The sequence below is a fragment of the Zophobas morio genome, unplaced genomic scaffold, assembly GCF_036711695.1.
Source record: "Zophobas morio isolate AGI-343-1 ecotype UQ-CSIRO unplaced genomic scaffold, CSIRO_AGI_Zmor_V1 ptg000004l, whole genome shotgun sequence".
Classification (NCBI taxonomy): Eukaryota; Metazoa; Arthropoda; class Insecta; order Coleoptera; family Tenebrionidae; genus Zophobas; species Zophobas morio.
Genome location: NW_026972109.1, coordinates 7,397,241 through 7,421,217, shown reverse-complemented (window position 1 = coordinate 7,421,217; position 23,977 = coordinate 7,397,241). Strand labels below are relative to the sequence as shown.

Here is a 23,977-nt window from a genome sequence, read left to right as displayed (position 1 = left end):
TCAATTAAGTAATTGTTATTTTAGCTAATTTGTAAATAGAGGCATAATCGCATATTATATATACTACTGCATATTTGGTGTTTGCTGCATATGTTATATTTGGGATTTGGTTGATTTTCTTAGAACAGTTTGTTTCTTCAGTAGAAATTTAGTGTGTTATAGTATTTAACATTACTAGTATGGTAAAAGGGTTTTTACTGGCGGACAGAAGGATATGGAGCCAGTAAAACCCGAACCTTGCGTGTATTGTTCAATATTTTATTTGTTTCTCACTTGTAAATAACTATTATAAATTATTAAAAACTCTAGAAGGTCCAATATTTGAAGAAACATCGTATGAGCTTTAGACGTATTGCCTTGGAAACGCACGTCATCATGGCACTTGTCATAGCATTTACTGCGTTGTCTAGTTCTGTCATTTAGATTTTTCGATTTATCGTTTTCGATGTGTTGAAATGAGTCTGGCGCAAGCTATATTACTGAGGAAGCAGCAATTGTGAGTGAAAATTTACCTGAATCATTTTTGGCTGTCATTTCAACTTATAATAGTTTAAAATGTTTAAAATACATGGCGGTGTAAGCACGAGCAGGGTTGTAAAAATTTCACTGGCTAGCCAGTATAGTATAAAGTAGCCGTCACAATAAGCTGAACGACTCAAGCGGTCAATGAACCCTTAACCACAGCTTATAGATGCCATAAATTTGGGCGAATGCCGCGTTACTATTCAGTTAGTACTTAAATAAGAGATATGCTGTGCCCAAACAGTGGAGGGTAATAAAAATTACAACCACCCTAATCGCTTCAATGAGTGGCAGCACGACCGCGCCCCAGGTATAATTTGACGGCCATTTTACCAGAAGCTATAAGGTTATATTGCCATCATAAAATCATCCCATTGTGTCAAATTTAAGATGTTTACAGTAGAAAAGGTTTTAGGATCGTAAATAACGTGTCCACTGCAGCTCGACCGGCCGTTGTGGTTTCGTTCAGGGGCAGCTTTCACTAAATAAAGTTTATTTAATAATAATAATAATAAATATGTAAATCCACCACTCCACTATTTCTTTACTAGCAGCCGCTGAGGGTTCCGAAATTACCACTCGCTTTGAAAGCCAGCCCTGTTAAATGTGAGCAAGAAATGTTTAGAAGACGATTTATTGCCAACAGGTAAGCTTATTGCGAACCACACAAAGAGGGTATTTATTTGCGGTCAACTACTTTTATGATGGTCATATAACCTTATACCTTTTGGACTAGTATACTTTGTGAAATAAAAATAATAATTTCTTTTTGAGGTATTTTGTCACGGAGCTATTTTGTCGGGGTCATTTTGTCTGGAGCTATAGCCTGACAAAAAAATCACAAACATTAATAGGAGTCAGTCAGTCACAAAAATTGTGGATGCATCCTTTTTCAAATTTTTTGGAGGGTTCGCTTAAACAAATTTTAATTACTTCCCTATATTATAAAAAATAATAATAATTGGTCCTTAACTCGTATAAGTTAAAATAAAAATATGTAGGTATCTAATGTTAAAATAAAGGTGAAGAAGCGTGCTATGCGTACGTTTCAAGTGAGTGTTTTCATTATAAAATTTCGTGATAACGTCATCAACATTTATGCAAGGAAACGTAGATATATCTATTTAAATAACTGCAGTGTTCTTGATTTAATCAATAAAATAACACAATTCATTTATTAATTATTTTGAGTCACCCTGTATAAACAATTCTAAAAAATATTAATGCACTGATAAACCACAATTATTCGTAGATATCGACTCACAATATTTTGCAAATTTTATAAACCATTTATTACACAAAATTTTGAGATGACGTTATCAATATTAGGAGGGAGATTTATTTATTTATTTTATTTATTTATCGAATACAATTTGATTAACAATTTACCATAGTTACCATAACCTTAAAATGTTGGCAAGATTTCAAAGCATTGTGTTGTGAAGTTTTTATAAAAATCGGATACCTAAGGCAAAAAATAAGAGAGATTCATAAACTACAGTTATAGGAATATGCTGTTTTATAAAATTTAAATAACATTTACTACGTACAATTTTGAGATAACGTCATCACATTGTTGGTGAGGATGATTAAAAAAGTCTGGTTAGCGTTTTCTGATGCAGAATAAAAAACTAATTTTAGAAATGATCAACAAAAAATTCACAAAAAACACCTAATACTGTAAAATCACGTCGTCTCTGAGAATACTAATAAATAATAAACCATGAATGGGACTACAATAAATGTTCAAAGTGTTCTCCGTTTACAATTTGGCAGTGACGTAATCGATCAACAAAATGTCTCAATGAATTATTTAGGTATGATTTTACAATACTTGATGTTTTATGTGATTTTTTTTATTATTTGTATCTGTAGAAATAAACATGTTCGTAATTTCTGAGAGTAGTTTTTTATTCTGCTTCAGAAAATGTGAAAAAATCTGGGCGTTCCATAAAAAAAGTAGGCGGCCCTGCCTGTCAAACCAAGAACGATAAAAAAGGGAAAAATGTTGTAATCAAGTCGCCATATATCTAAAGCAAATTTCAGAAAAAAATTTCAAATAACATGGTTACTCGATCGTTCCGGGACTTTGTACTAGAACCCTGTAGGTATAGTAATAATTAGTATCCGCATAATTTTAATTAATTCATTTTATAAAGTAAGTATTAAAAATTTGCAAATAAAAATCTAACAATGAATCTCTTGAAAAAATTATTTAATATAAATTAAACGTGAAAGCTTCAGTTTTGTATTCTACATAGTGACGGTTTTTAATAAGCTCCGTTTTATTGTCTGTGACTACCACAGCTTGTAAATAGCAAACCAATATCGCTCGCGTCAAAGCTTTGTAGCAGGTAAATTAATTACGTCATTGTGAGCAGCGTGTGCTCGAAACTGACCTTGAGTTCACCCACTAAAGTGAAGTTTCCATCGAGAAATGTTTTTTTTTTAATGACTTAGTGACTTTTGTTTATTTACAAGTGTTTTAACGTGGTAGACTAAGCTTTTTTTCGGGAAGTAAAATTTTCCCTGTTTGTAAAAACTTTGACCCAAGATTTTTCCTATCAATAAAGATATCTTCGAAAGCTCACTTTTCTCTGTGACTCAATTTGTTAAAATTCTCCGTTCAAGCCTACACCACTTCCACACACATCCCTTCCCCCGCCCAGCTTTTCTCACCTTTGTGATTCTTCCTCTAAATCTGCCCTAAATAAAAATCCATTGAACACCGTGTCAGTCACAACACTGATCACTATGCACGCATTCACGCTTGAAGCCCGGAATACCTAAGTAGAAAATCAATAAGTGTTGTGCAAATCCTCTAAGAATATGGAGATTCCGTGGTAATGTGACGAGGATCGGCGTCTGATCAAGTGTGAATTCACGGCGACTTAAACCCGTAAACATCACCTTCAGCTGTTCTCAGCACCGCATTTTGCATTTCCTCCACATCAAGTCGCCACCCCCCGCCGCCCCATACGTCCTAAATAATAAAAGAAAAAACTTCCCAGACCAAACAGACCATAAAAGTAAGCTTTTAAACATAATTCCCACAAGATTAAAATCGCCTTATTTAAAAATCCCGCAGTTTTTAAGTAACTTCTCTTAGTTCCTTCATGCATGCGAAAAAGGGGAAAAACGGAGCGCCCCCGGCAGACCGCTAAGAAAATATTATTATTTAACAATATTCAAACAGCCCCCCGAGCAAACCAGATTGGTTCCGAACTTTTCCGGTGCGGTGTTTTGATCCGGCCAAAAATTACTTTTTCCGATGCCTATATTCTTGTTGCAGCAATTAAACCAGTGCAAAGTCCGTCCATTCACATGTACGGTACATATTTTCCAGCTATGGCATATCCCGGACTCTATCCCGGTTACGTCCATGCGCTGGCGGCGGCGTCTCAGGCCGCCTCCATGGCCAATGGCGGTCACCACCCTCAGCATCAACCGCCGAAGAGAAAGCGCCGCCACCGTACCATCTTCAGCGAGGAGCAGCTCGAGCAACTCGAGGCTACATTCGAACAGACTCACTACCCGGACGTGGTGCTCAGGGAGCAATTGGCGCTGAAAGTCGACCTGAAGGAGGAGCGAGTGGAGGTACGAAACACAAGATAAAGTTTTAAATATAGCTGAAAAAAATTACAATATGTGAAAGACTCGAACACTTATTTAAGTGCTGCAGGTTTGCCAAGCAAGCAAATTTTGCATGTTTATGGTCCCGGAGCAAGATTTTCAAAATATTCGGTTTGAAAGTACCTTTGTTTTTGAAAATTGTAAAAATTGACACATTTCATCGGGGAATTCTGGAATAATGGTAACAATTTTCGGAGAAATGTGGCCGAAACCAACTTCCAGAGGTTGAAATGTACAAAAAAAGACTTCAGCTTAATTTTCGAAAATGGTCGAAAAAGGCTCAAAATTTTATAAGGAACAAGTATTGAAAAAGCTGTTTAAAACTTAACAAAAAATTCTGATGTATAAATCGTGACGTGCTGATTCGAAAAATATAGCATATTTATCGTTCAGGACCGAAATTTTCAAAATATTCGGTGTGAAGGTACCTTTTTTTTGAAAATTGTAAAAATTGACACATTTCATCGGGGAATTCTGGAATAATGGTAAGAATTTACGGAGAAATGTGGCCGAAACCAACGTCCAGAGGTTGAAATGTACAAAAAAAGACTTCAGCTTAATTTTCGAAAATAGTCGAAAAAGGCTCAAAATTTTATAAGGAACAAGTATTGAAAAAGCTGTTTAAAACCTAACAAATATTTCTGATGTATAAATCGTGACGTGCTGATTCGAAAAATATAGCATATTTATCGTTCAGGACCGAAATTTTCAAAATATTCGGTGTGAAGGTACCTTTTTTTTGAAAATTGTAAAAATTGACACATTTCATCGGGGAATTCTGGAATAATGGTAAGAATTTACGGAGAAATGTGGCCGAAACCAACGTCCAGAGGTTGAAATGTACAAAAAAAGACTTCAGCTTAATTTTCGAAAATAGTCGAAAAAGGCTCAAAATTTTATAAGGAACAAGTATTGAAAAAGCTGTTTAAAACCTAACAAATATTTCTGATGTATAAATCGTGACGTGCTGATTCGAAAAATATAGCATATTTATGGTTCAGGACCGAAATTTTCAAAATATTCGGTGTGAAGGTACCTTTTTTTGAAAATTGTAAAAATTGACACATTTCATCGGGGAATTCTGGAATAATGGTAAGAATTTACGGAGAAATGTGGCCAAAACTAACTTCCAGGGGTTGAAATGTACAAGAAAAGACTGCAGCTGATTTTCGAAAATGGTCGAAAAAGACTCAACATTTTATAAGGAACAAGTACTGAAAAAGCAAGCTTTTGAAAAGGCTGTTTAAAACTTAACAAAAAATTCTAATCTATAAATCGTGACGTGCTGATTTGAAAAATATAGCGTATTTATCGTTCAGGACCGAGATTTTCGAAATGCTCTATTTGAAAGTCGTTTTTCTTATAAATCGTAAAATTTGACACATTACATCTGGCAATTTTGGAATAATGCTAAGAATTTTCGGAGAAATGAGGCTGAAAGTAAAGTCCAGAGGTAGAAATCTACAAAAAAATATCTTCAGGTAATTTTCGAAAATTTTCGAAAAAAGCTCAAAATAAGAGAGAAGATTGAAAAATCGAGCTTCTGAAAAGTTGTTTACAAATTAACAAAAAACCCTGGTATATACATCTTGACGAGCTGAATTGAAAAATACAATATATTTATCCTTCAGGAAAGAGTTTTTCCAAATTTTCGGTTTGAAAGTACCTTTTTTTTTGAAAATTGTAAAAATTGACACATTTCATCGGGGAATTCTGGAATAATGGTAAGAATTTTCGGAGAAATGTGGCCGAAACTAACTTCCAGGGGTTGAAATATACAAAAAAAGACTTCAGCTAATTTTCGAAAATGGTCGAAAAAGGCTCAAAATTTTATAAGAAACAAGGATTGAAAAAGCAAGCTTTTGAAAAAGCTGTTTGAAATTCTGATGTATAAATCGTGACGTGCTCATTCGAAAAATATAGTATGTTTATCGTTCAGGACCGAGATTTTCGAAATATTCGATTTGAAATTGAATTTTTTTTGAAAATCGTAAAATTTGACACATTTCGTCGGCCAATTCTGGAATAATGCTAAGAATTTTCGGCGAAAAAAGGCTGCAAGTAAATTCCAGAGGTCCAAATCTGCAAAAAACTATCTTCAAGTAATTTTCGAAAGTTGTCGATAAAAGCTCAAAATTTTCATAAGAGGGAAGTATTGAAAAATCGAGCTTCTGAAAAGTTGTTTACAAATTAACAGAAAACTCTGGTATATACATTTTGATGAGCTGAATTGAAAAATACAGCATATCTATCCTTCAGGAGCGAGCTTTTCGAAATATTAGGTTTGAAAGTCGTTTTTCTTTTAAATCGTGAAATTTCACACATTTCATCGGGCAATTCTGGAATAATGCTAAGAATTTTCGGAGAAATAAGGCTAAAAGTAACTTCCAGAGGTCGGAATCTACAAAAAAAATGTCAGCAGGTAATTTTTAAAAGTTGTCGAAAATGGCTCAAATTTTTCATAAGGAGAAATTGAAAAATCGAGCTTTTAAAAGTTGTCAAAAATTAATAAAAAATTCTGATATATAGATCGCGGCGTGCTGTTTCTAAAAATATTGCATATTTATCGTTTAGGAGCGAGATTTTCCGAATATTCGATAGGTATGAAAGTCATTTTTTTTTTAAATTTAACACTTTTCATTGGGCAATTCTGGAATAATGATAGGAATTTTCCGAAAAATGAGGTCGAAATCTACAACAAAATGTCATCGGATAATTTTCGAAAGTTGTCGAAAAAAACTCACAATTTTTATGAGTTTCCTTGTGAAAATTTTGAGTTTTGAAAAATCGATTTTTTGAAAAAGTTGTTTAAAAATTAACAAAAAATCTGATATATAGAACGCGACGTGCTGATTTGAAAAATATAACACATTTATCATTCAGGAGCGAAATTTTCGAAATATTCGATTTGAAAGTATTTTTTTTAAATCGTGAAATTTGACATAATTCGTCGGCAATTCTGGAATAATGGTAGGAATTTTCGGAAAAATGAGGGCAAAAGTAACTTCCAGAGGTCGAAATCTACAAAAAAAATCTTCAGATAATTTTTGAAAGTGGTCGAAAAATGCTCAAAATTTTCATAAGAGGGAAGTATTGAAAAATTGAGCTTCTGAAAAGTTGTTTACAAATTAACAAAAAATTCTGGTATATAGGTAGGTACATCTTGACGAGCTGAATTGAAAAATATAGCATATTTATCCTTCAGGAGCGAGCTTTTCGAAATATTCGGTTTGAAAGTCGTTTTTCTTTTAAATCGTAAATTTGACAGATTTTGTCGGGCAATTCTGGAATAATGCTAAGAATTTTCGGAGAAATGAGGCTGAAAGTAAATTCCAGAGGTCGAAATGTACAAAAAAATTTCTTCAGGTAATCTTCGAAAGTTGTCGAAAAAGCTCAAAATTTTCATAAGGAGAAATTGAAAAATCGAGCTTCTACAAAGTTGTTTAAAAATTAATACAAAATTCTGATATATAGATCGCGGCGTGCTGTTTCTGCAGGACCGAGATTTTCGAAATATACCTATATTCGATTTGAAAGAAAATTTTTTTTTAAATCGTAAAATTTGACACATTTCATCGGGCAATTCTGGAATAATGCTAAGAATTTTCGGAGAAATAAGGCTGAAAGTAAATTTCAGAGGTCGAAATCTGCAAAAAATTATCTTCAAGTAATTTTCGAAAGTTGTCGATAAAAGCTCAAAATTTTCATAAGATGGATTTATTGAAAAATCGAGCTTCTGAAAAGTTGTTTACAAATTAACAAAAAACTCTGGTATATACATCTTGACGAGCTGAATTGAAAAATACAGCATATTTATCCTTCAGGAGCGAGCTTTTCGAAATATTCGGTTTGAAAATCGTTTTTCTTCTAAATCGTAAAATTTGACACATTTCATCGGGCAATTCTGGAATAATGCTAAGAATTTCCAGAGAAATGAGGCTGAAAGTAACTTCCAGAGGTCGAAATCTACAAAAAAATGTGAGCAGGTAATTTTTAAAAGTTGTCGAAAATAGCTCAAATTTTTCATAACGAGAAATTGAAAAATCGAGCTTTTAAAATGTTGTCTAAAAATTAATAAAAAATCTGGATGTGCTGATTTGAAAAATAATATATAATTATCATTCGGGAGCGAAATTTTCGAAATATTCGATTTGAACAATTTTTTTAATCGTAAAATTTGACATAATTCGTCGGCAATTCTGGTATAATGGTAGGAATTTCCGGAAAAATGAGGGCAAAAGTAACTTCCAGAGGTCGAAATCTACAAAAAAAATCTTCAGGTTATATTTGAAAGTGGTCGAAAAAAGCTCAAAATTTTCATTAGGTGGAAGCACCTATTGAAAAATCGAGCTTCTGAAAAGTTGATTAAAGATTAACAAAAACTTCTGGGATATAGATTGCGACGCGCTGATTTGAAAAATATTTATAGCGAGCTTTTCGAAATATTCCATTTGAAAGTCAATTTTTTTGAAAATCGTAAAATTTGACATAATTGATCGGGCAATTCTGAAATAATGGTAGGAATTTTCGGAGAAATAAGACCGAAAGTAACTTCCATATATCGAAATCTGCAAAAAAATGTCATCAGGTAATTTTCCAAATTTGTCGAAAAAAGCTCAAAATTTTCATTTTGAAAAATCAAGCTTTTGAAAAAGTTTTCTAAAAATCCACAAAAAGTTGTGGGATACCTATAGATTTTGACGAGCTGTTTCGAAAAATTAGCGTATTTATGGTCCCGAAACAAGGTTTTCGAAATATTCAGCTTGAATAATTTTTTTTTATCGTAAAAGTTGTCATTAAGCGATTCTGAAAAACTGGTAGAAGTTTTCAAGGGAATGAGACTGAAAGTCACTTCTGGATGTCGACGTCTACAAAAAATGCCTTCAGGTAAGTTTCGAAAGGGATCGAAAAGGGGTTGAAAATTTCATATTACTGAAAAATTGAGCTTTTAGAAAAATCGTCGAAAAATCCACAAAACATGCTTATGATCCCGCAGCAAGAGTTTTTAAATATTCAGTTTGTTATTCAATATTTTTTTAATTCTAAAAATTGGCACACGAATTGATGAGGATCTTTACCAAAGAGATTGTTCAAGCGTATTGTTTGACGATGGTAATTATTGTTGGTTTCCAAATATTCTTCACGCCATTGAATACTTTGTGCGTGAAATATTTGATCTTATAAGTATTTTGAATGTTTTCTGTATACTTTAAGCATAATTTTGCCATTGAAACGATGCCACTTAACCCCTTTAAGGAGCACACGGCGCTCCACTTTCCCTCGCTCTAAAACCTCGTTTATCTCGTAATTTAAATCGAAAACACATCATTACCGTAGATTTGTGCAAACTTTCCATCCGTGTGCAATCGTAGGCGTGATTGTTTCAATTTTCCGTTGGTAGTTGTCGCATCATCAACACAGAGAAACGAGAATCGTTTGTTCCCTAGTCGTGGCTCGATTTCCGGAAGAATAGTCCCGGCAAACATCATATCATACGTTTATAACGACGCGCGGGTAACGAGAATGGATAAATTGGAATTAGTTCTAAATGAGCAGGTCGACAGTGTCTCGCCTGACAGCACCGGATCAAAGACCATCTGACGCGAACAAAGTAGACAACGAGGCTTATTATTATATAAAACTGACTTAAATAAGTCTTTGAGATTCAACTAAGCGTTTTAATTGGTATTATTTATTACCTGGCCAAAAACGACGAAAATTAAACATTCGCTTTTTCCTTCCACTTAGTGGAGTCGATTTTCATATTAGAAACGGCGAAAAAAGCTGTTTGCTTATTTTGAAATCCCAGTACGGAGCTTAATTTGCTCGAATAAGAAACAGGGCTTCCCATATAAAGCTGTGATAATAGGGAGGCTTTCGCGGAGTGAGGTTTTATTGCTTTCCCCCTGGTTCTCTTATGTAAATAAAACGATTTCCTTGTATGGTATCGCGTGTCCCCTCGCGAAATAACATAATTGACGCAAACGTAAAGAGTGTGTTGCGGTAATTCGAAACGCGAAGAGGGCAAAAAGGCGGCCCGAAAGAGGGGAAAACAAATTGCCCAAGTTGCGGACGGCAATGATCGAATTTTCTAACTCTCAGTACGTACGAAGAATCGTCATTTCCTTGTATGTGCCCACAGGCCATTATTAACTACTTAGGACCTAAAACTCTTGATTAAACACTAAGCTGGTTGTTGGTATTGGCGACAATGCGTAAAGAAGTAGTTAATGTATGTGAAGGTAAGAATTCGAGAGGACACTCGAGATCCTTGTCAATAAGAAGTTGCTGACACATCCAAGAACCACCCAGAAACTTTAGCCGTTAGACCAAACGCGTCAGACAGAGATGGACCAGTCCGTGGAGGCTCGAGTACGAGAAACCTCAAACTTTAAGTGGAATTGTTTAAAACATAAAATCAGTAGCTTGTTTATACAATGATTTAAATGTTTACCGGGAGCAAATTCGATGTTTGAAATCGACATTTTTGTTGACGCAACGTGTACACCGCCCCCGGCGAGGTCTGAGCGTTATTAAGGCGTCTAATGTTGTTAAAGTTCACAGCTTACAAAAATTCAGAGGTTGGATTACCTTAATCGGTGTTTAGCAATCTGGCGAAAATATTTTTTGGACGGCGACATATTTTATGTGAATGTAAATGTAAATCTAGTAATTAGGTTGGCAACCAAAAATTTTCAATGAAAAATTAAATTTATCATATTAGGTTAAGTTTTTGTGTATTTGTCCTAAAAGGTTTAATTAATTCCAACAGTAGTTTTTTCGAACATTTTTGTTCAAATTCAATACTATGATTATGCAGCCATTCTTGCAGTTGGCTTTTTTTACTAGAATATGTTGTTGGCTTGTCCAACTGCACTGAATGATACGGTCCGTTGTCCATAACCACCACACATTTTTTGTTCAAGTTAGCCAAAGCAGGAATAAGTTGATTCACCACCCAATTTTGAAAAATTATTTTGTTCTTGCGTTGGTATAACGCTGTGACTACTTTATTTTTGTGCTGTGACTAGAATTATCCATACTGATGACGTCATCACAAATTTTCCATTGATAAAATTAACAACGAGTCATTTTATTTTTTCGGAAATGCACGTCTTCATCTACCTAATAATGATAAAATAAGAATTATAATATTCAGAACATTTTGTTCGATTTTGGTTTAATTAATAATTTTGGTCCTGTGTTTTGAGACGGCAAATTCATTGAAATGAAACTAATTTCTACATAACATTCTTTCAAAGTATAAACATAAATGAACACTTGGGCTTCAGATTGCTATTAGCTAGTGCTGAAGGACATTTTATCCCGTTAGTTACGGGGGTGTTATTTATGCCTCTGGGGTTTACTTTACAGCGGTGATCACAAAACGAAAATCGTAAAATCATATTTTATAACTTTTTTAAAGAACTGGATGAATTTTTTATTGATCAAATTAAGATCCTTATTTTCTAGAAAATAGGAAAATACCCACGTTTTTATTTACTTAATTATGATGAAATAAGTATAATAATACTCATATTCAAAACATTTTGTTTCATTGTGCCGTAATTAATAAATTTAATCTTCTGTTTTGAGGAGACAACTCATTCAAATTAAACAAATTTCTACGTGACATTCTTTCGATGTATAAACACAAACAATCAAAGTTAAGCATGCACACTGATAATAATAACCTCTTTCCGGTTGGTTATTTGCTTTGAATATATTTCATATTGTCATATATTGTTCGAGGTGTCATTTTTACCACTAGATTTTACTATACCGGGTGTCTGGAAAATGGCAAATTCAGTACGTTATATACAGAGGTTTCGGGAAAAAAAAATAATAAAAAACCTAACAACCAGTAGTTATTAATCGTTGTGCATTATTATTGTTAAATAAAACAAGCTGTTACTTTTTATTAATAAATAAACCAAAGAAAAATTTAATAAGATATTTATAAATTATAAACAAAAACAAAACCAATGAAAGAAAAATTCATTAAAGCATAACCAACTAAACACTAGAGGAGATGTTCAAAATTCCTGCTTTATGCATATAAATAAGCTCGTATTGTTTTCAAATTTTGATCATTTTTTGTAAAAGTAAGCTAAGTTTAGCTTTTTTCTAGTTTTTTGAGCAAACAGTAGCCCCGCCCACCCACTCCTTCATCATTCTTGTGACTACTCTTAATATTGTTCAGTTCTATCTTAGCAAAGTTTTAGCCCCGCCCACGCGGCGTTTATTTTCTTGGAGGATGTAATTTACCAAAAGTAGTCTTATCTTATCAAGTACTAGCCCCGCCCGCCCGCCCTCTCTTTTCTTGGAAAGTATATCATTTGCCACAATCAACCTTATCTTAGCGAATACTAGGGCCACCCACCCATACCTTTATTTTTTTAAATAGTATGTCATTTACCAATATTAGTCTTACGTTAACAAGTACTTACTAGCCCCGCCTCCCCACCTTCCACTTTCTTAGAGGGTATGTAATTTGCCACAGTTAGTCTTATCTTAGTAAATAGTAGCTAAGATAAAACTCATTTTGGCAAATGACATGCCCTCTAAGAAAAGAGAGGGTGGGTGGGCGGGACTAGTACTTGCTGAGATAAGACTGATTTTGGCAAATGAGATATGACTTGAATGACGTATCATAAGAAATTTAATTAAATTAATATAAGAAAAGACACTAGAGGCTCCAAAGCACTTTCAAATTCTTTCCAAACAGTAATACATAGAACCTCAAGATTGTTTTAAATTTAAAAAAAAAAAAACGGGGTACCAAAATTGACAGGTCAGCTCAGAATTTTTCAAAAATAGAACCCAAAATTCTTTTAAACAATTTACAAAAAAAATCTCCCAAAATAAGACTCAAGACTTTTTCAGATTCGTAAAAAATGGAACACTGAAAGCTCAAAAGATTTTTTCAGGTTCATGCAGCAAAGAAAAACGAGATTCCTTTAAATTTATCCGAAAATAAAACGTTAATATTAGGTACACATTGTTGTCAAACGGAATTTTATCAAATTATTACAAAAAGAACACAACCATATCTTTGTACATTTAACTGAAATGGTATTAAGCATAGTTAAAAGTTTTATTACTTATAGTAGTTATTTTGATAATGAACGTGTTGTTTAGTTGCTAAATATAGCAAAAGAACCAATTTTAAAATCATTATAACTCCACCAAAATGTGAGACGGAATTTTTTTACTATTTTTCCCAGACGCACCCGTTGATTGTTAAAAGCGTAGCGGAGAGTTAACCCGTCATTTTCCAGACACCCGGTATCAAAGTTATCAGAAAACACAAATTTTTTATAACTTTTCAAAGCGGAATTTGTTGAATTGTACTTCAAGGGCGAGGGAAATTCTGTCGAAGTAACCTTGGACCAATTTTTTTTCGTTGTGTTGCCAAATTAGTCGTTGCAGGTCTTTTCTAAATATATAATTCGAAAAAATGTCGTTGGGTTTTCGCTTGCAAAAAGATGAAGTTTTGAAATTTTCGTCATGAGTGACAATTTTCTCTGCAGTTGCGCGATTGATCTATAAAAATTTTTGAATTAACAAATGTTTAAAAAATTTAAAAGTCGCAATAAGTCGCTACGTTTTCTGAGTGTAATTTTGTTAAAAACAGTTTGTGATCATATTTTTCTTTTAATTTTAGTGAAATTTTTGCATAACGTATTTTGAAAAATTAAGATCTCAATTATTAAAGAAAATTTCAGAACACGGTGTGCAACACTGTTTTCAGCTTACAAAACTCCAGAAATCATGCTAGATATATCGTCGCCTTTTTTTGTTAGAAACGATATACCTACCTACCTACAGTAAAAAAAGCTTGTGTCATAGAAGTTGCTAACTTTTATTTTTACTAAGTATATCACAGTTCCAACAAATAAAGTAGAAAAAAGATCTGATACGATTTCTAAAGTTTTGCAAGCTGAAAACAGTAGTGACAACGCGGTCCCAAAATTTCCATATCTGAAATATTGATTTTTTAAAATACGTGATGCAAAAATTTCGACAAAATTTAAAAAATATATGATAAATTGTATAAAAAAATAGCCCTCGCAGTTCTGTAGTGAAAATTGTGGACAAGATACATACATATAAAATTTCATATTTTCATAACCACCGTAAGAGTCAAACGTAGCGACTCCTCTTAACTCTTCAGACTTGAATTGGGGACAATCTTTTTTCATTGTAGATAGTACCTTTTTATTGAAATTTTTTTTGCTACATCAAAATAATTTTCGGCATTTTAAATTTTAATGACAGAAGCCAGAAATGTTTCAACTTGATAATATGTTCCCCACGCACTGACAACTGTTCTGTCTAAATCAGTGTATTTAACCTGAAGAAAAAAATTTCATGGCTCACTTTTGTCTAAAAACATCTTCAACGGTTTAGCTTCGCCGTGTTCTCTTTTCTCATCCGACGTGTATGATTTCTAACTAGGTACTTTAATTAAAATTCGCCCGATGAAGCTCAAAACTTCATGTCAACATCTTTCGGGTATTAGGTGCTTGCAGTAGCGACGAACTTGCCATATCGTGTTTGTCTACGACTCGCGAAACTAAAACGTTATCAAATGTGTAGAGATTGCTCCGACTCGAAAAAAGAAGTAGAGTCACAATTTTGCCGTCGTATCTCGCAAGTTATTACAGCATCTCTAAATTGCCGCGAAAAACTTGCCTTACGCGAAATAATATTTATATTACGTATGTGTACAGCGTTTTCGCCATCTTCCAAAGCAACGGCTTACCGAAATTGAAAAATGTTATCTGAAGGAAAAGAAGATAGTTATTTGATAAAGTTAGAATCCTCCGCTCGAAGGCACGTCGTCGCCAGCCATATTTGATTCGTCAGATTGAATCTTTTTCTTTGTGAAAGATCCGCGAGGCGAGCTTTATTTGATTATATTATACATTCAGAAATAAAGCATTCCTTGCATTGCTCCTTTTATTTCTTTATTTTCATCCGAAGACGTATATCGAGATATCTCCGGATCAATTAGCATTAGGCCCGGTTTTCCACGAACGGACCTCCTATTTTCATTGAAAACACGAAATTCGCCTTTTCCACCGGAAAACTCCGCTTCTTCGCAACGATTTGCAACGAAAAACAACGGCCCTTTTGCGATATTTTCCCGCCGTAATCGAGCTATGATAACGTCTAGCGAACGAAGACTGTGAAAACATTCGCTCCATTTGCTAAACTAACTAAACTGCTTTGCCTGGTATTTATATTGCGGGGACTCGCCCGCCGCCCAACCGCCGCCACCGCCGCCGACAAGATTCCTCATATTTAAATATCCATCGCGGGGAATAAAACCCGCCTCTTAACCGAGCTCGCATTATCTGGCTTGAGACCCAGTTTTTACCGACGCAGATTTTAACACAAAAAAATCCAGCGACATTTCAAACAACTAAACCCTCCTATGAACAACTATCCACATAATTATTTATTTAATTGACGATAAGTACACCCTTAAGCAGTCCTGTCTCGCCACCTCGACTTTTTATCCTCCCAAAGTGTATTAACGAGGGATGATAGCTAGATTTGTACACGGGAAGGTAATTAATACGCCGCCAGGTGATGACGGAAATCAAAGGGGGATCATCGCCCTGTGATTAGCGGAAAATCTATGGCGGCACCAGACACACCCCGATTGATGTCAGGCGGCTTAGGAACGAATTAGAATAATTGAATCGCGCAGACAGTTGCCACTTGTGCCGTTGACAGTTATTTCAGGGGACGACCGGGGAGTGACACAAGGGCACCCAACGACACCTTTTACATTACTATTTTTCGCGAACGATCAACGATGTGTTTTTCGGGCTAAGATGAAAGAGTTTTCGTATTTGTTGCGACGTGGGCGGCGCGTGGGGCGGCGTAATGAAAAACGCTTTCCAATTAAAAGTGCGCCTTTCGCGAACTTAATACAGAAAGTCTGGTAATAAAGTTGGCTCGAGTCGTCGGAAAGTTTATGATTTTATGTTATTAAATTTCTATTTAGTGAATATTAAGCAGCAACTCCTTAATTGGTGTAATTAAGGACGTAATAAAATATCTTAAAGAAAAGCGCGCTGAAATCAACTTCTCTCGCAAATCTAAATTTGTAATTAACTAACCGTTCGGAAAATAATCAAAGTTAAGCAAGAGTTAATGAGGCAAAAGTTGAAGCAGCTCAGTATTAATAAGAAACATGCAAATCGTGAAACAACTTCATTAATATTCTTTGGGTTCGTTTGGAACGTTAATTTGATACAAGGGAAGGTCCGCGCAGCCACGGAAGCCGTATGAGAGACTAGAAATTACCGCATTAATTTCCCGCTTTTTTAAACACTTCTTTTCGAGAGAGAAATTACATAGAAATACGCTAGTTCGTCAAAGTGGCTGATTTTCAAGGTTTTCTTTAAATCGAGCAGATTTTCTTGGTTAAACTCTTATGTGAAGGTTCGAGTTTTCACTCTCTAGGAAATTTTGATGTCTACAGGTTTCAGTTTGATTTCAAATCTAGAAATGCGTAATTCACGTGTCACACTATACAGAATATGTGTGGGTTGTACACGTTTTCAACGTACGAAAAATTAGCTTTATCGTTTTCAGCCTATCTCGATTTTTATTGGACAGATAATCTCCGATTGTTGTCAAATTTTATTTTATGAATTTCGTACAGAAACTAAAACACTAATAAAAATGTCTCGAATTATCCCACCAAGATTTTGGTCACTTCAAATTTTATAAGTTAAAATACTCCTGTACGTATCGTTTATGAATCCGCCTCGAATTTTCCACTCGGAAAAATAACGTTTTATATTAATAGGTATAAGACGACCGCTTACCAACATCGGGCGGTGGTGTATCGATTAACGTGTCCTGCTTTTGTTACACTGTGACCACTGATATTTTGTACCTTACATGGATTATTATAAAAAAGATTAAATTCGCAAAATTAAGTTTTATAATTTTTCGAAGACATGGGATTTGTTGTACATACGATATTTCATTGACGAGGGAAGTTCACACATTTATTTCTCTGGACATAAGTATGGAAATCGCTCACAAATAATTACACACTGTAAATTGTTAAACCGAGATAACAATAAAAAAATTGGTCGAAGGTTATTTCAAGGGATCCCCGAGAATCTTTGAGCTACTGTATAACCAAAAATCAAGGGGTCCACCTGATTATTTAATCAAATTACTTCAAAAATAAGACCCACAAAAGGTCTCCGAGATTCTTTCAAACTACTTCAAAAACAGAACATAAGGGGGGCGCGAGATTCTATCAAATTACTGTACAAACTAAGACAAGGAACCTCGTTATACTTTGAAATTACATCGCAAACAAGACACAAAACTATCCACAAGATTCTCTCAAACTACTTCAAAAATAAAACAAAATGGCTCCTAGAATTTTTTTCAAATTACTTCAAAGGTACGACGAAATTTTTTCAAACTATTTCGAAAACAAAACACAGAAAGATCCCTGAGATTCTTTCAAATTATTTACATCACGAATCACGGGACACGAGATTATTTCAAACTACCTACTTCAAAAACAAAACACAAAAGTTCCTTAAAATTCTTTCAAATTAAGTACTTCAAAAACAAAACACACAAAGGTTCCCCAAGATTTTTTTACTTCAAAAAACGGGACCCATAAGGGTTTCCCGAGATTTTTTCAAATTACTGTAAAACCGAGACAAGGGGTTCCCGAAATTGTTTCAAACTATTTAAAAATAAAACAAAATGGGTCCCCAATTTTTTTTCAAATTACTTCAAAGGTAAGACGAAATTTTTTTCAAACTACTTCGAAAACAAAACACAGAAAGATCCCTGAGATTCTTTCAAATTATTTACATCACGAATCACGGAATACGAGATCATTTTAAACTACTTCAAAAACAAAACACAAAAGGTCCTCGAGATTCTTTTAAATTAAGTACTTCAAAAACAAAACACACGAAGGTTCCCCAAGATTCTTTTACTTCAAAAAACGGGACCCATAGGAGGTTCCCGAGATTCGTTCAAATTACTGTAAAACCGAGACAAGGGGTTCCCGAAATTCTTTCAAACTACTTCAAAAATAAAACAAAAGGGGTCCCCGAAATTTCTTAAAATTACTTCAAAGGCAAGACGAAATTTTTTCAAACTACTTCGAAAACAGAACACAGAAAGATCCCCGAGTACCTATCTTTCAAATTATTTACATCACAAATCACGGGACACCGAGATTATTTCAAACTACTTCAAGAACAAAACACAAAAGTTCCTCGAGATTCTTTCAAATTAAGTACTTCAAAAACAAAACACACAAAGGTTCCCCAAGATTCTTTTACTTCAAAAACCGGGACCCATAGAGGGTTCCCGAAATTCTTTCAGATTACTGTAAAACCGAGACAAGCGGTTTCCGAAATTCCTTCAAACTACTTCAAAAATAAAACATAAGAGGTCCCCGAAATCTCTTAAAATTACTTCAAAAAAAGACGAAATTTTTTCAAGCTACTTCAAAATTAAAACACAGAATGATCCCCGATTTTCTTTCAAATTATTTACATCACGAATTACCGAACACCGAGATCATTTTAAACTACTTCAAAAACAAAACACAAAAGTTCCTCGAGATTCTTTCAAATTACTTCAAAAACAAAAGCCACAGGGTTTCCCCAAGATTCTTTTACTTCAAAAAACGGGACCCATAGGAGGTTCTCGAGATTCTTTCAGATTACTGTAAAACCAAGAAAAGTGGCTCCTGAAAATCCTTCAAAGTATGTACTTCAAAAATAAAACAAAAGAGGTCCCCGAAATTTCTTAAAATTACTTCAAAAACAAGACGAAATTTGTTCAAGCTACTTCAAAATCAAAACACAGAATGATCCCCGAGATTCTTTCAAATTATTTACATCACGAATCACGTAACACCGAGATCATTTTAAACTACTTCAAAAACAAAACACAAAAGTTCCTCGAGATTCTTGCAAATTACTTCAAAAACAAACCCCAAAGGGTTTTCCCAAGATTCTTTTACTTCAAAAAACGGAACCCATTGGAGGTTCTCGAGATTCTTTCAGATTACTGTAAAACCGAGACAAGCGGTTCCCGAAATTCCTTCAAACTACTTCAAAAATAAAACAAAAGGGGTCCCCGAAATTTCTTAAAATTACTTCAAAAACAAGACGAAATTTTTTCAAGCTACTTCAAAATCAAAACACAGAATGATCCCCGAGATTCTTTCAAATTATTTACATCACGAATCACGTAACACCGAGATCATTTTAAACTACTTCAAAAACAAAACACAAAAGTTCCTCGAGATTCTTGCAAATTACTTCAAAAACAAACCCCAAAGGGTTTTCCCAAGATTCTTTTACTTCAAAAAACGGGACCCATAGGGGGTTTCCGAGATTTTTTCAAATTACTGTAAAACCGAGACAAGCGGTTCCCAAATTCCTTCAAACTACTTCAAAAATAAAACAAAACGGATCCCCGAAATTTCTTGAAATTACTTCAAAAATAAGACGAAATTTTTTCAAGCTACTTCAAAATCAAAACACAGAAAGATCCCCGAGATTCTTTCAAATTATTTACATCACGAATCACCCAACACCGAGATAATTTTAAACTAGTACTTCAAAAACAAAACATAGAAGTTCCTCGAGATTCTTTCAAATTACTTCAAAAACAAAACCCACAGGGGTTCCCCGAGATTCTTTCAAACTACTTCAAAAACAAAATAAAAGGGGTCCCCTAAATTCTTTAAAACCAAGACAAGGATTCTCCGAGCTTCTTTTAAATTACTTACTTACATCACATATCACGGAACACCGAGATGATTTTAAACTACTTCAAAAACAAAAATCAAGTGGTCCCCGAGATTATTTTAAATTACTTCAAAAACAAGACACAGAGGGATCCCCAAGATTCTTTAAAATTACTTCTAAAAACGGGACACAGGGAGTCCCTGAGATTCTTTTAAACTACTTCTAAAACGACACAGGAGGGGTTCCTGAAATTCTTTAAAACCAAACCAATCCCCGAGATTCTTTCAAATAGATCACACATCACGGAACACCGAGAGAATTTTAAATTACTTCAAAAATAAAAATCAAGGGGTCCCCGAGATTTTTTGAAATTACTTCAAAAACAAAAATCGAGGGGTTCCCGAGATTTTTTAAAATTACTTCAAAAACAAAACTTGGGATTTCCAAAATACTTTCAAATTATTTCAAAAACAAAACACAAGGGATCACCGAGATTTTTTCAAATTACTTTAAAAACAATCGAAGGTTCTCCAAGATTGTTTTCAAACTACTTCGAATTTCAAAAGAAACTCGCTCGCTCGATAGTACGATAACCCAGATTTTTCAAAAAATTATAAGATTTAATTTTGCAAATTTTATTTTTTTATGATAACCCTCATACCTAAGTTAAAAAGAAAGATATATATGTAATGTTAAAGTAAAGGAAAGAAGCGTGATATGAGTGTGTTTCAAGTGAGTTTTTGAATTACAAAATTTTGTGGCGACTTGATCAAAATTTTCGAGAAAATGGAGTTAGCCGTTGTTGATTTAATCAATACAAATTACCTTATTCATTTTTTTTTTCGAATTACCCTGTATAAGTAAATTTAAAAACTATTGAGTGCATATTTTAACCACAAGTATATAGTCATAATTTCTATAATCTATACAATTCAGAGAGGATTTATTCGGCAAAATTTTGAGATGCCATCGGCAATTTTTTGGGAGGAAATAAACGAATAAAGTTGGATTAACGACTTGCCATGAATACGAAACGTTTGCACGAATTCAGACCATTCGGTGTTGCAATTTTAAAGTTAAATTGCAAAATGTTATAAAATTTTGAGTTTTTTTTCCCCTAAATTTAAAATCAAAAATTTTGTTTTATTACATTCTCTTACTACGGCTGATGACAAATTTTCCGTTTCTACTTAAATAGCCCTCAAAACCAAACTGTTGAGTTTAACAATTCATGAATTTTGGAATTTTATTGTTTAAACCTGAATTACGAAACTAAAATATTCTCCCTGAAACCGTAAATCTTAAATTCTCTCTGCTTCAGCATTGTAAAAACTTCTATTTCAAAAACAAGTCTGAAAAAACCTTCCCAGATTTTCGTATCATGTTATCGCGATCCTCACTCCCGCTCTAATTTTATTTTTTCTCCGTCCCTGTAAATATTTTTCGTGTATCTGAATTCTCTCAGCGACACATCAGTCAACATCCACTGTTTAAACTGTTATTCCGCATTAAATATTCGGCGTTAAAGAGCCCCAAGGACTACATTAGCATAGAAAACACCAAATCACAAACCGACGCATTTCCCATCCCCAACCCTTCAATTTTTCCACCTCCATCTCTCAAATTACCCCGATAAAACTGTCGCTTTATATATTCGTCACTCGCGATTTTCTTTTTCGCATAATAATGCGTCGTGTTCTCTGTATTCTGTGCAGAGCCCCCCGGCCACGATCAATGTAACTGTAATTAACCTTCCGTTGAATTTTTGATCCACTTGAAACAATGAAATGTTTTGAGACTAAACAAAATTAGCCCTCCCCGATGTTGATACGCGGTAATAGAATAATCTGACTGCGGAACGACGCTGCTAAAACACAGAGAGCAGAGCGCTCTCGCCGTCTCTCCTGACTAAACAGCGAATGGGAAAACAGCTAACTTAATTGAATTATGGCGATGCTGGGAAATAGTAAATAATAAAACGCATTGTGGCCATCGATGGATTATTGCGAGCCGAAAAGCGCCAGCGGATGCAAAAAAGGGGAAAGATCAACAGCGGGATCCGACAAAACCGAATGTTACAAGCAAATAGGAAAATGTTGGGGGTTTTTCGCAACATAGAGGAATAAGTACTGAAATGAAAAATCTTCAACACCGAGGACTGACCCGTTTTTCCTTAATAGAATTTCATTGTTGACAAGAAGCTTTTTTTAGTCTTCTAGACACTAAAAACATTATCAGATATTAAATTTTTAAAAGCACAATATTAAAGATCTTTTTTTTTAGAGAGAGCACTATTAAAAAGACATAATTTTTAGGACAACTTAACAAGAATGTGTGGCCCACACAAAGAATAAAATAATTTACGACTTTTTGTAATGTCGTGTTAGTCCAGAAATAAGTCAAAATCCATTGTAGAGCTGAGGTGCTAAAAAAATTCTTTGTTCCCTGCCAATTCTTGTTTAAAATCAATCCTCAAAATCACAATATAAAATTATACATCCTGAGTGTAAAACAGTCGATTCCCCGTTTTCGTAGATCTGTGATCAGATAAATGTATGTAAATAAGATTTTTGGACACGGAAACATTTTAAGGTAACATAAAGTAGAATGTTGATGACATCACAAAATTTTATTACGAAGCTCACTTGAGACATACATACAGCATACTTCTTTACCTAAAATAAAATTCCTAGAATTAAGTTTTAACTTTTATCTAAGAAACTGGAATAATTTCATTGTGCTTTATAAATAAGGGAAGCTTCGTCTCAATTACGTAAGACCACTTTTTAGAAGATGCAGCAATACAGTTTTCGTCCAATACATTTCCATTCTTTAGAAAAATATATCAAAGACATATACGTTTTTATAAAATATGAAAATGTTAGTAGCGAAAAATTCTACAATCAATTCTTTTGCATCCAATGCATTCTAGGTCGAATTTGTCGCGTACTTTTTTACTTTTAAAAGTGTGTAAAATTATTTACATAGAACTTGCTTTGTCTTTACAGTAAAACGATGATAAATATTGTTACGTTGAACGAGTGATTAAAATCGGCGTGGGTTAAACTCAACAATTTATTTCTTACTAACTCGAATTTACACTACTAACTACATATTACAGAGATTATAAAATAATTCCGTCGCAACTTCTATTGACTCAACGGGCTGAGTAATTCTCGTTCCCGACGGTGGTCTCTATTTATATTTATACGTTTCTCTCGATGCATCGAGAACGCCCCATCGAGGGATTTCTCAGCCCGTCGCGACATCCGCTTCCAGGTTTTTCTTTAGTGAACGCCGCGTCGCCTGGCCGATGAGTCATACTACATACTAGAAGAAACGCATGCATACTAGAAGACCCATAGGAGTCGTACCGGGGCGGCGTATGGGTTTATTTCGTAACAATATGTTAGGATTTATTTTTCTATCAAAATATACCTATTTACAGAAGTAATATTTCGATACCATCAATTTTTGGTAAAGATTGATTTGATTTGTAATGTATGGATTCTATTAATTCTCGAGACATCAGAACTTTCCAACTTTATAGATTTTCTAAAAAATTCTCAATTTCTAGTATTTCCAAAATTTTCAGACTCTTTTTCGAGATTTTCCAAAGTTTCAAGAACTTCCAGACGTTCCAGAGTTTCTAGATTTTTCAAACATTGCCAAGCTTCATAGTTTCCAGAGTTTCTAGAGTGTAGAGTTTTAAAAATTTTTGTTTCTAAAGTTTCTGGTGTTAGTAAAATTGGAGTAAAGGTGTGTTTACATTTTCATCACAATTTTTCTGTGCGAAGTGTAGGCGAGAATTAAAGAATGTTATTTCTTCAAATATGATTTGAATATATAACAAGAGTTAAAATCGGTGTTACGATGGCTCGGTGAATTAAAATCGGCGTAGATTAAACTCAACAATGTATTTCTTAATAGCTCGTATTTACACGACTAACTATTGCAACGAATATGTACAGAAATTATTCCGGCAAATTCCACAGGACGCTCTTGACTCAACTAGCTGAATTCGTGGTTCGACTGAAATGCCCCTGTTC

At 34.1% G+C, this 23,977-nt stretch overlaps 1 protein-coding gene across 1 annotated transcript in view; it reads left to right on the top strand.

Moving 5' to 3' along the window:
* The window catches only part of LOC135134644 (homeobox protein goosecoid), a 38,268-nt gene that overhangs the window by 2,491 nt on the left and 11,800 nt on the right, over positions 1 to 23,977 (top strand). Inside the window, exon 2 of the mRNA XM_064063374.1 lies at positions 3,869 to 4,119. Coding sequence (XP_063919444.1) covers positions 3,869 to 4,119 — 251 coding nt within the window. The remainder of the gene's footprint in view (positions 1 to 3,868; positions 4,120 to 23,977) is intronic.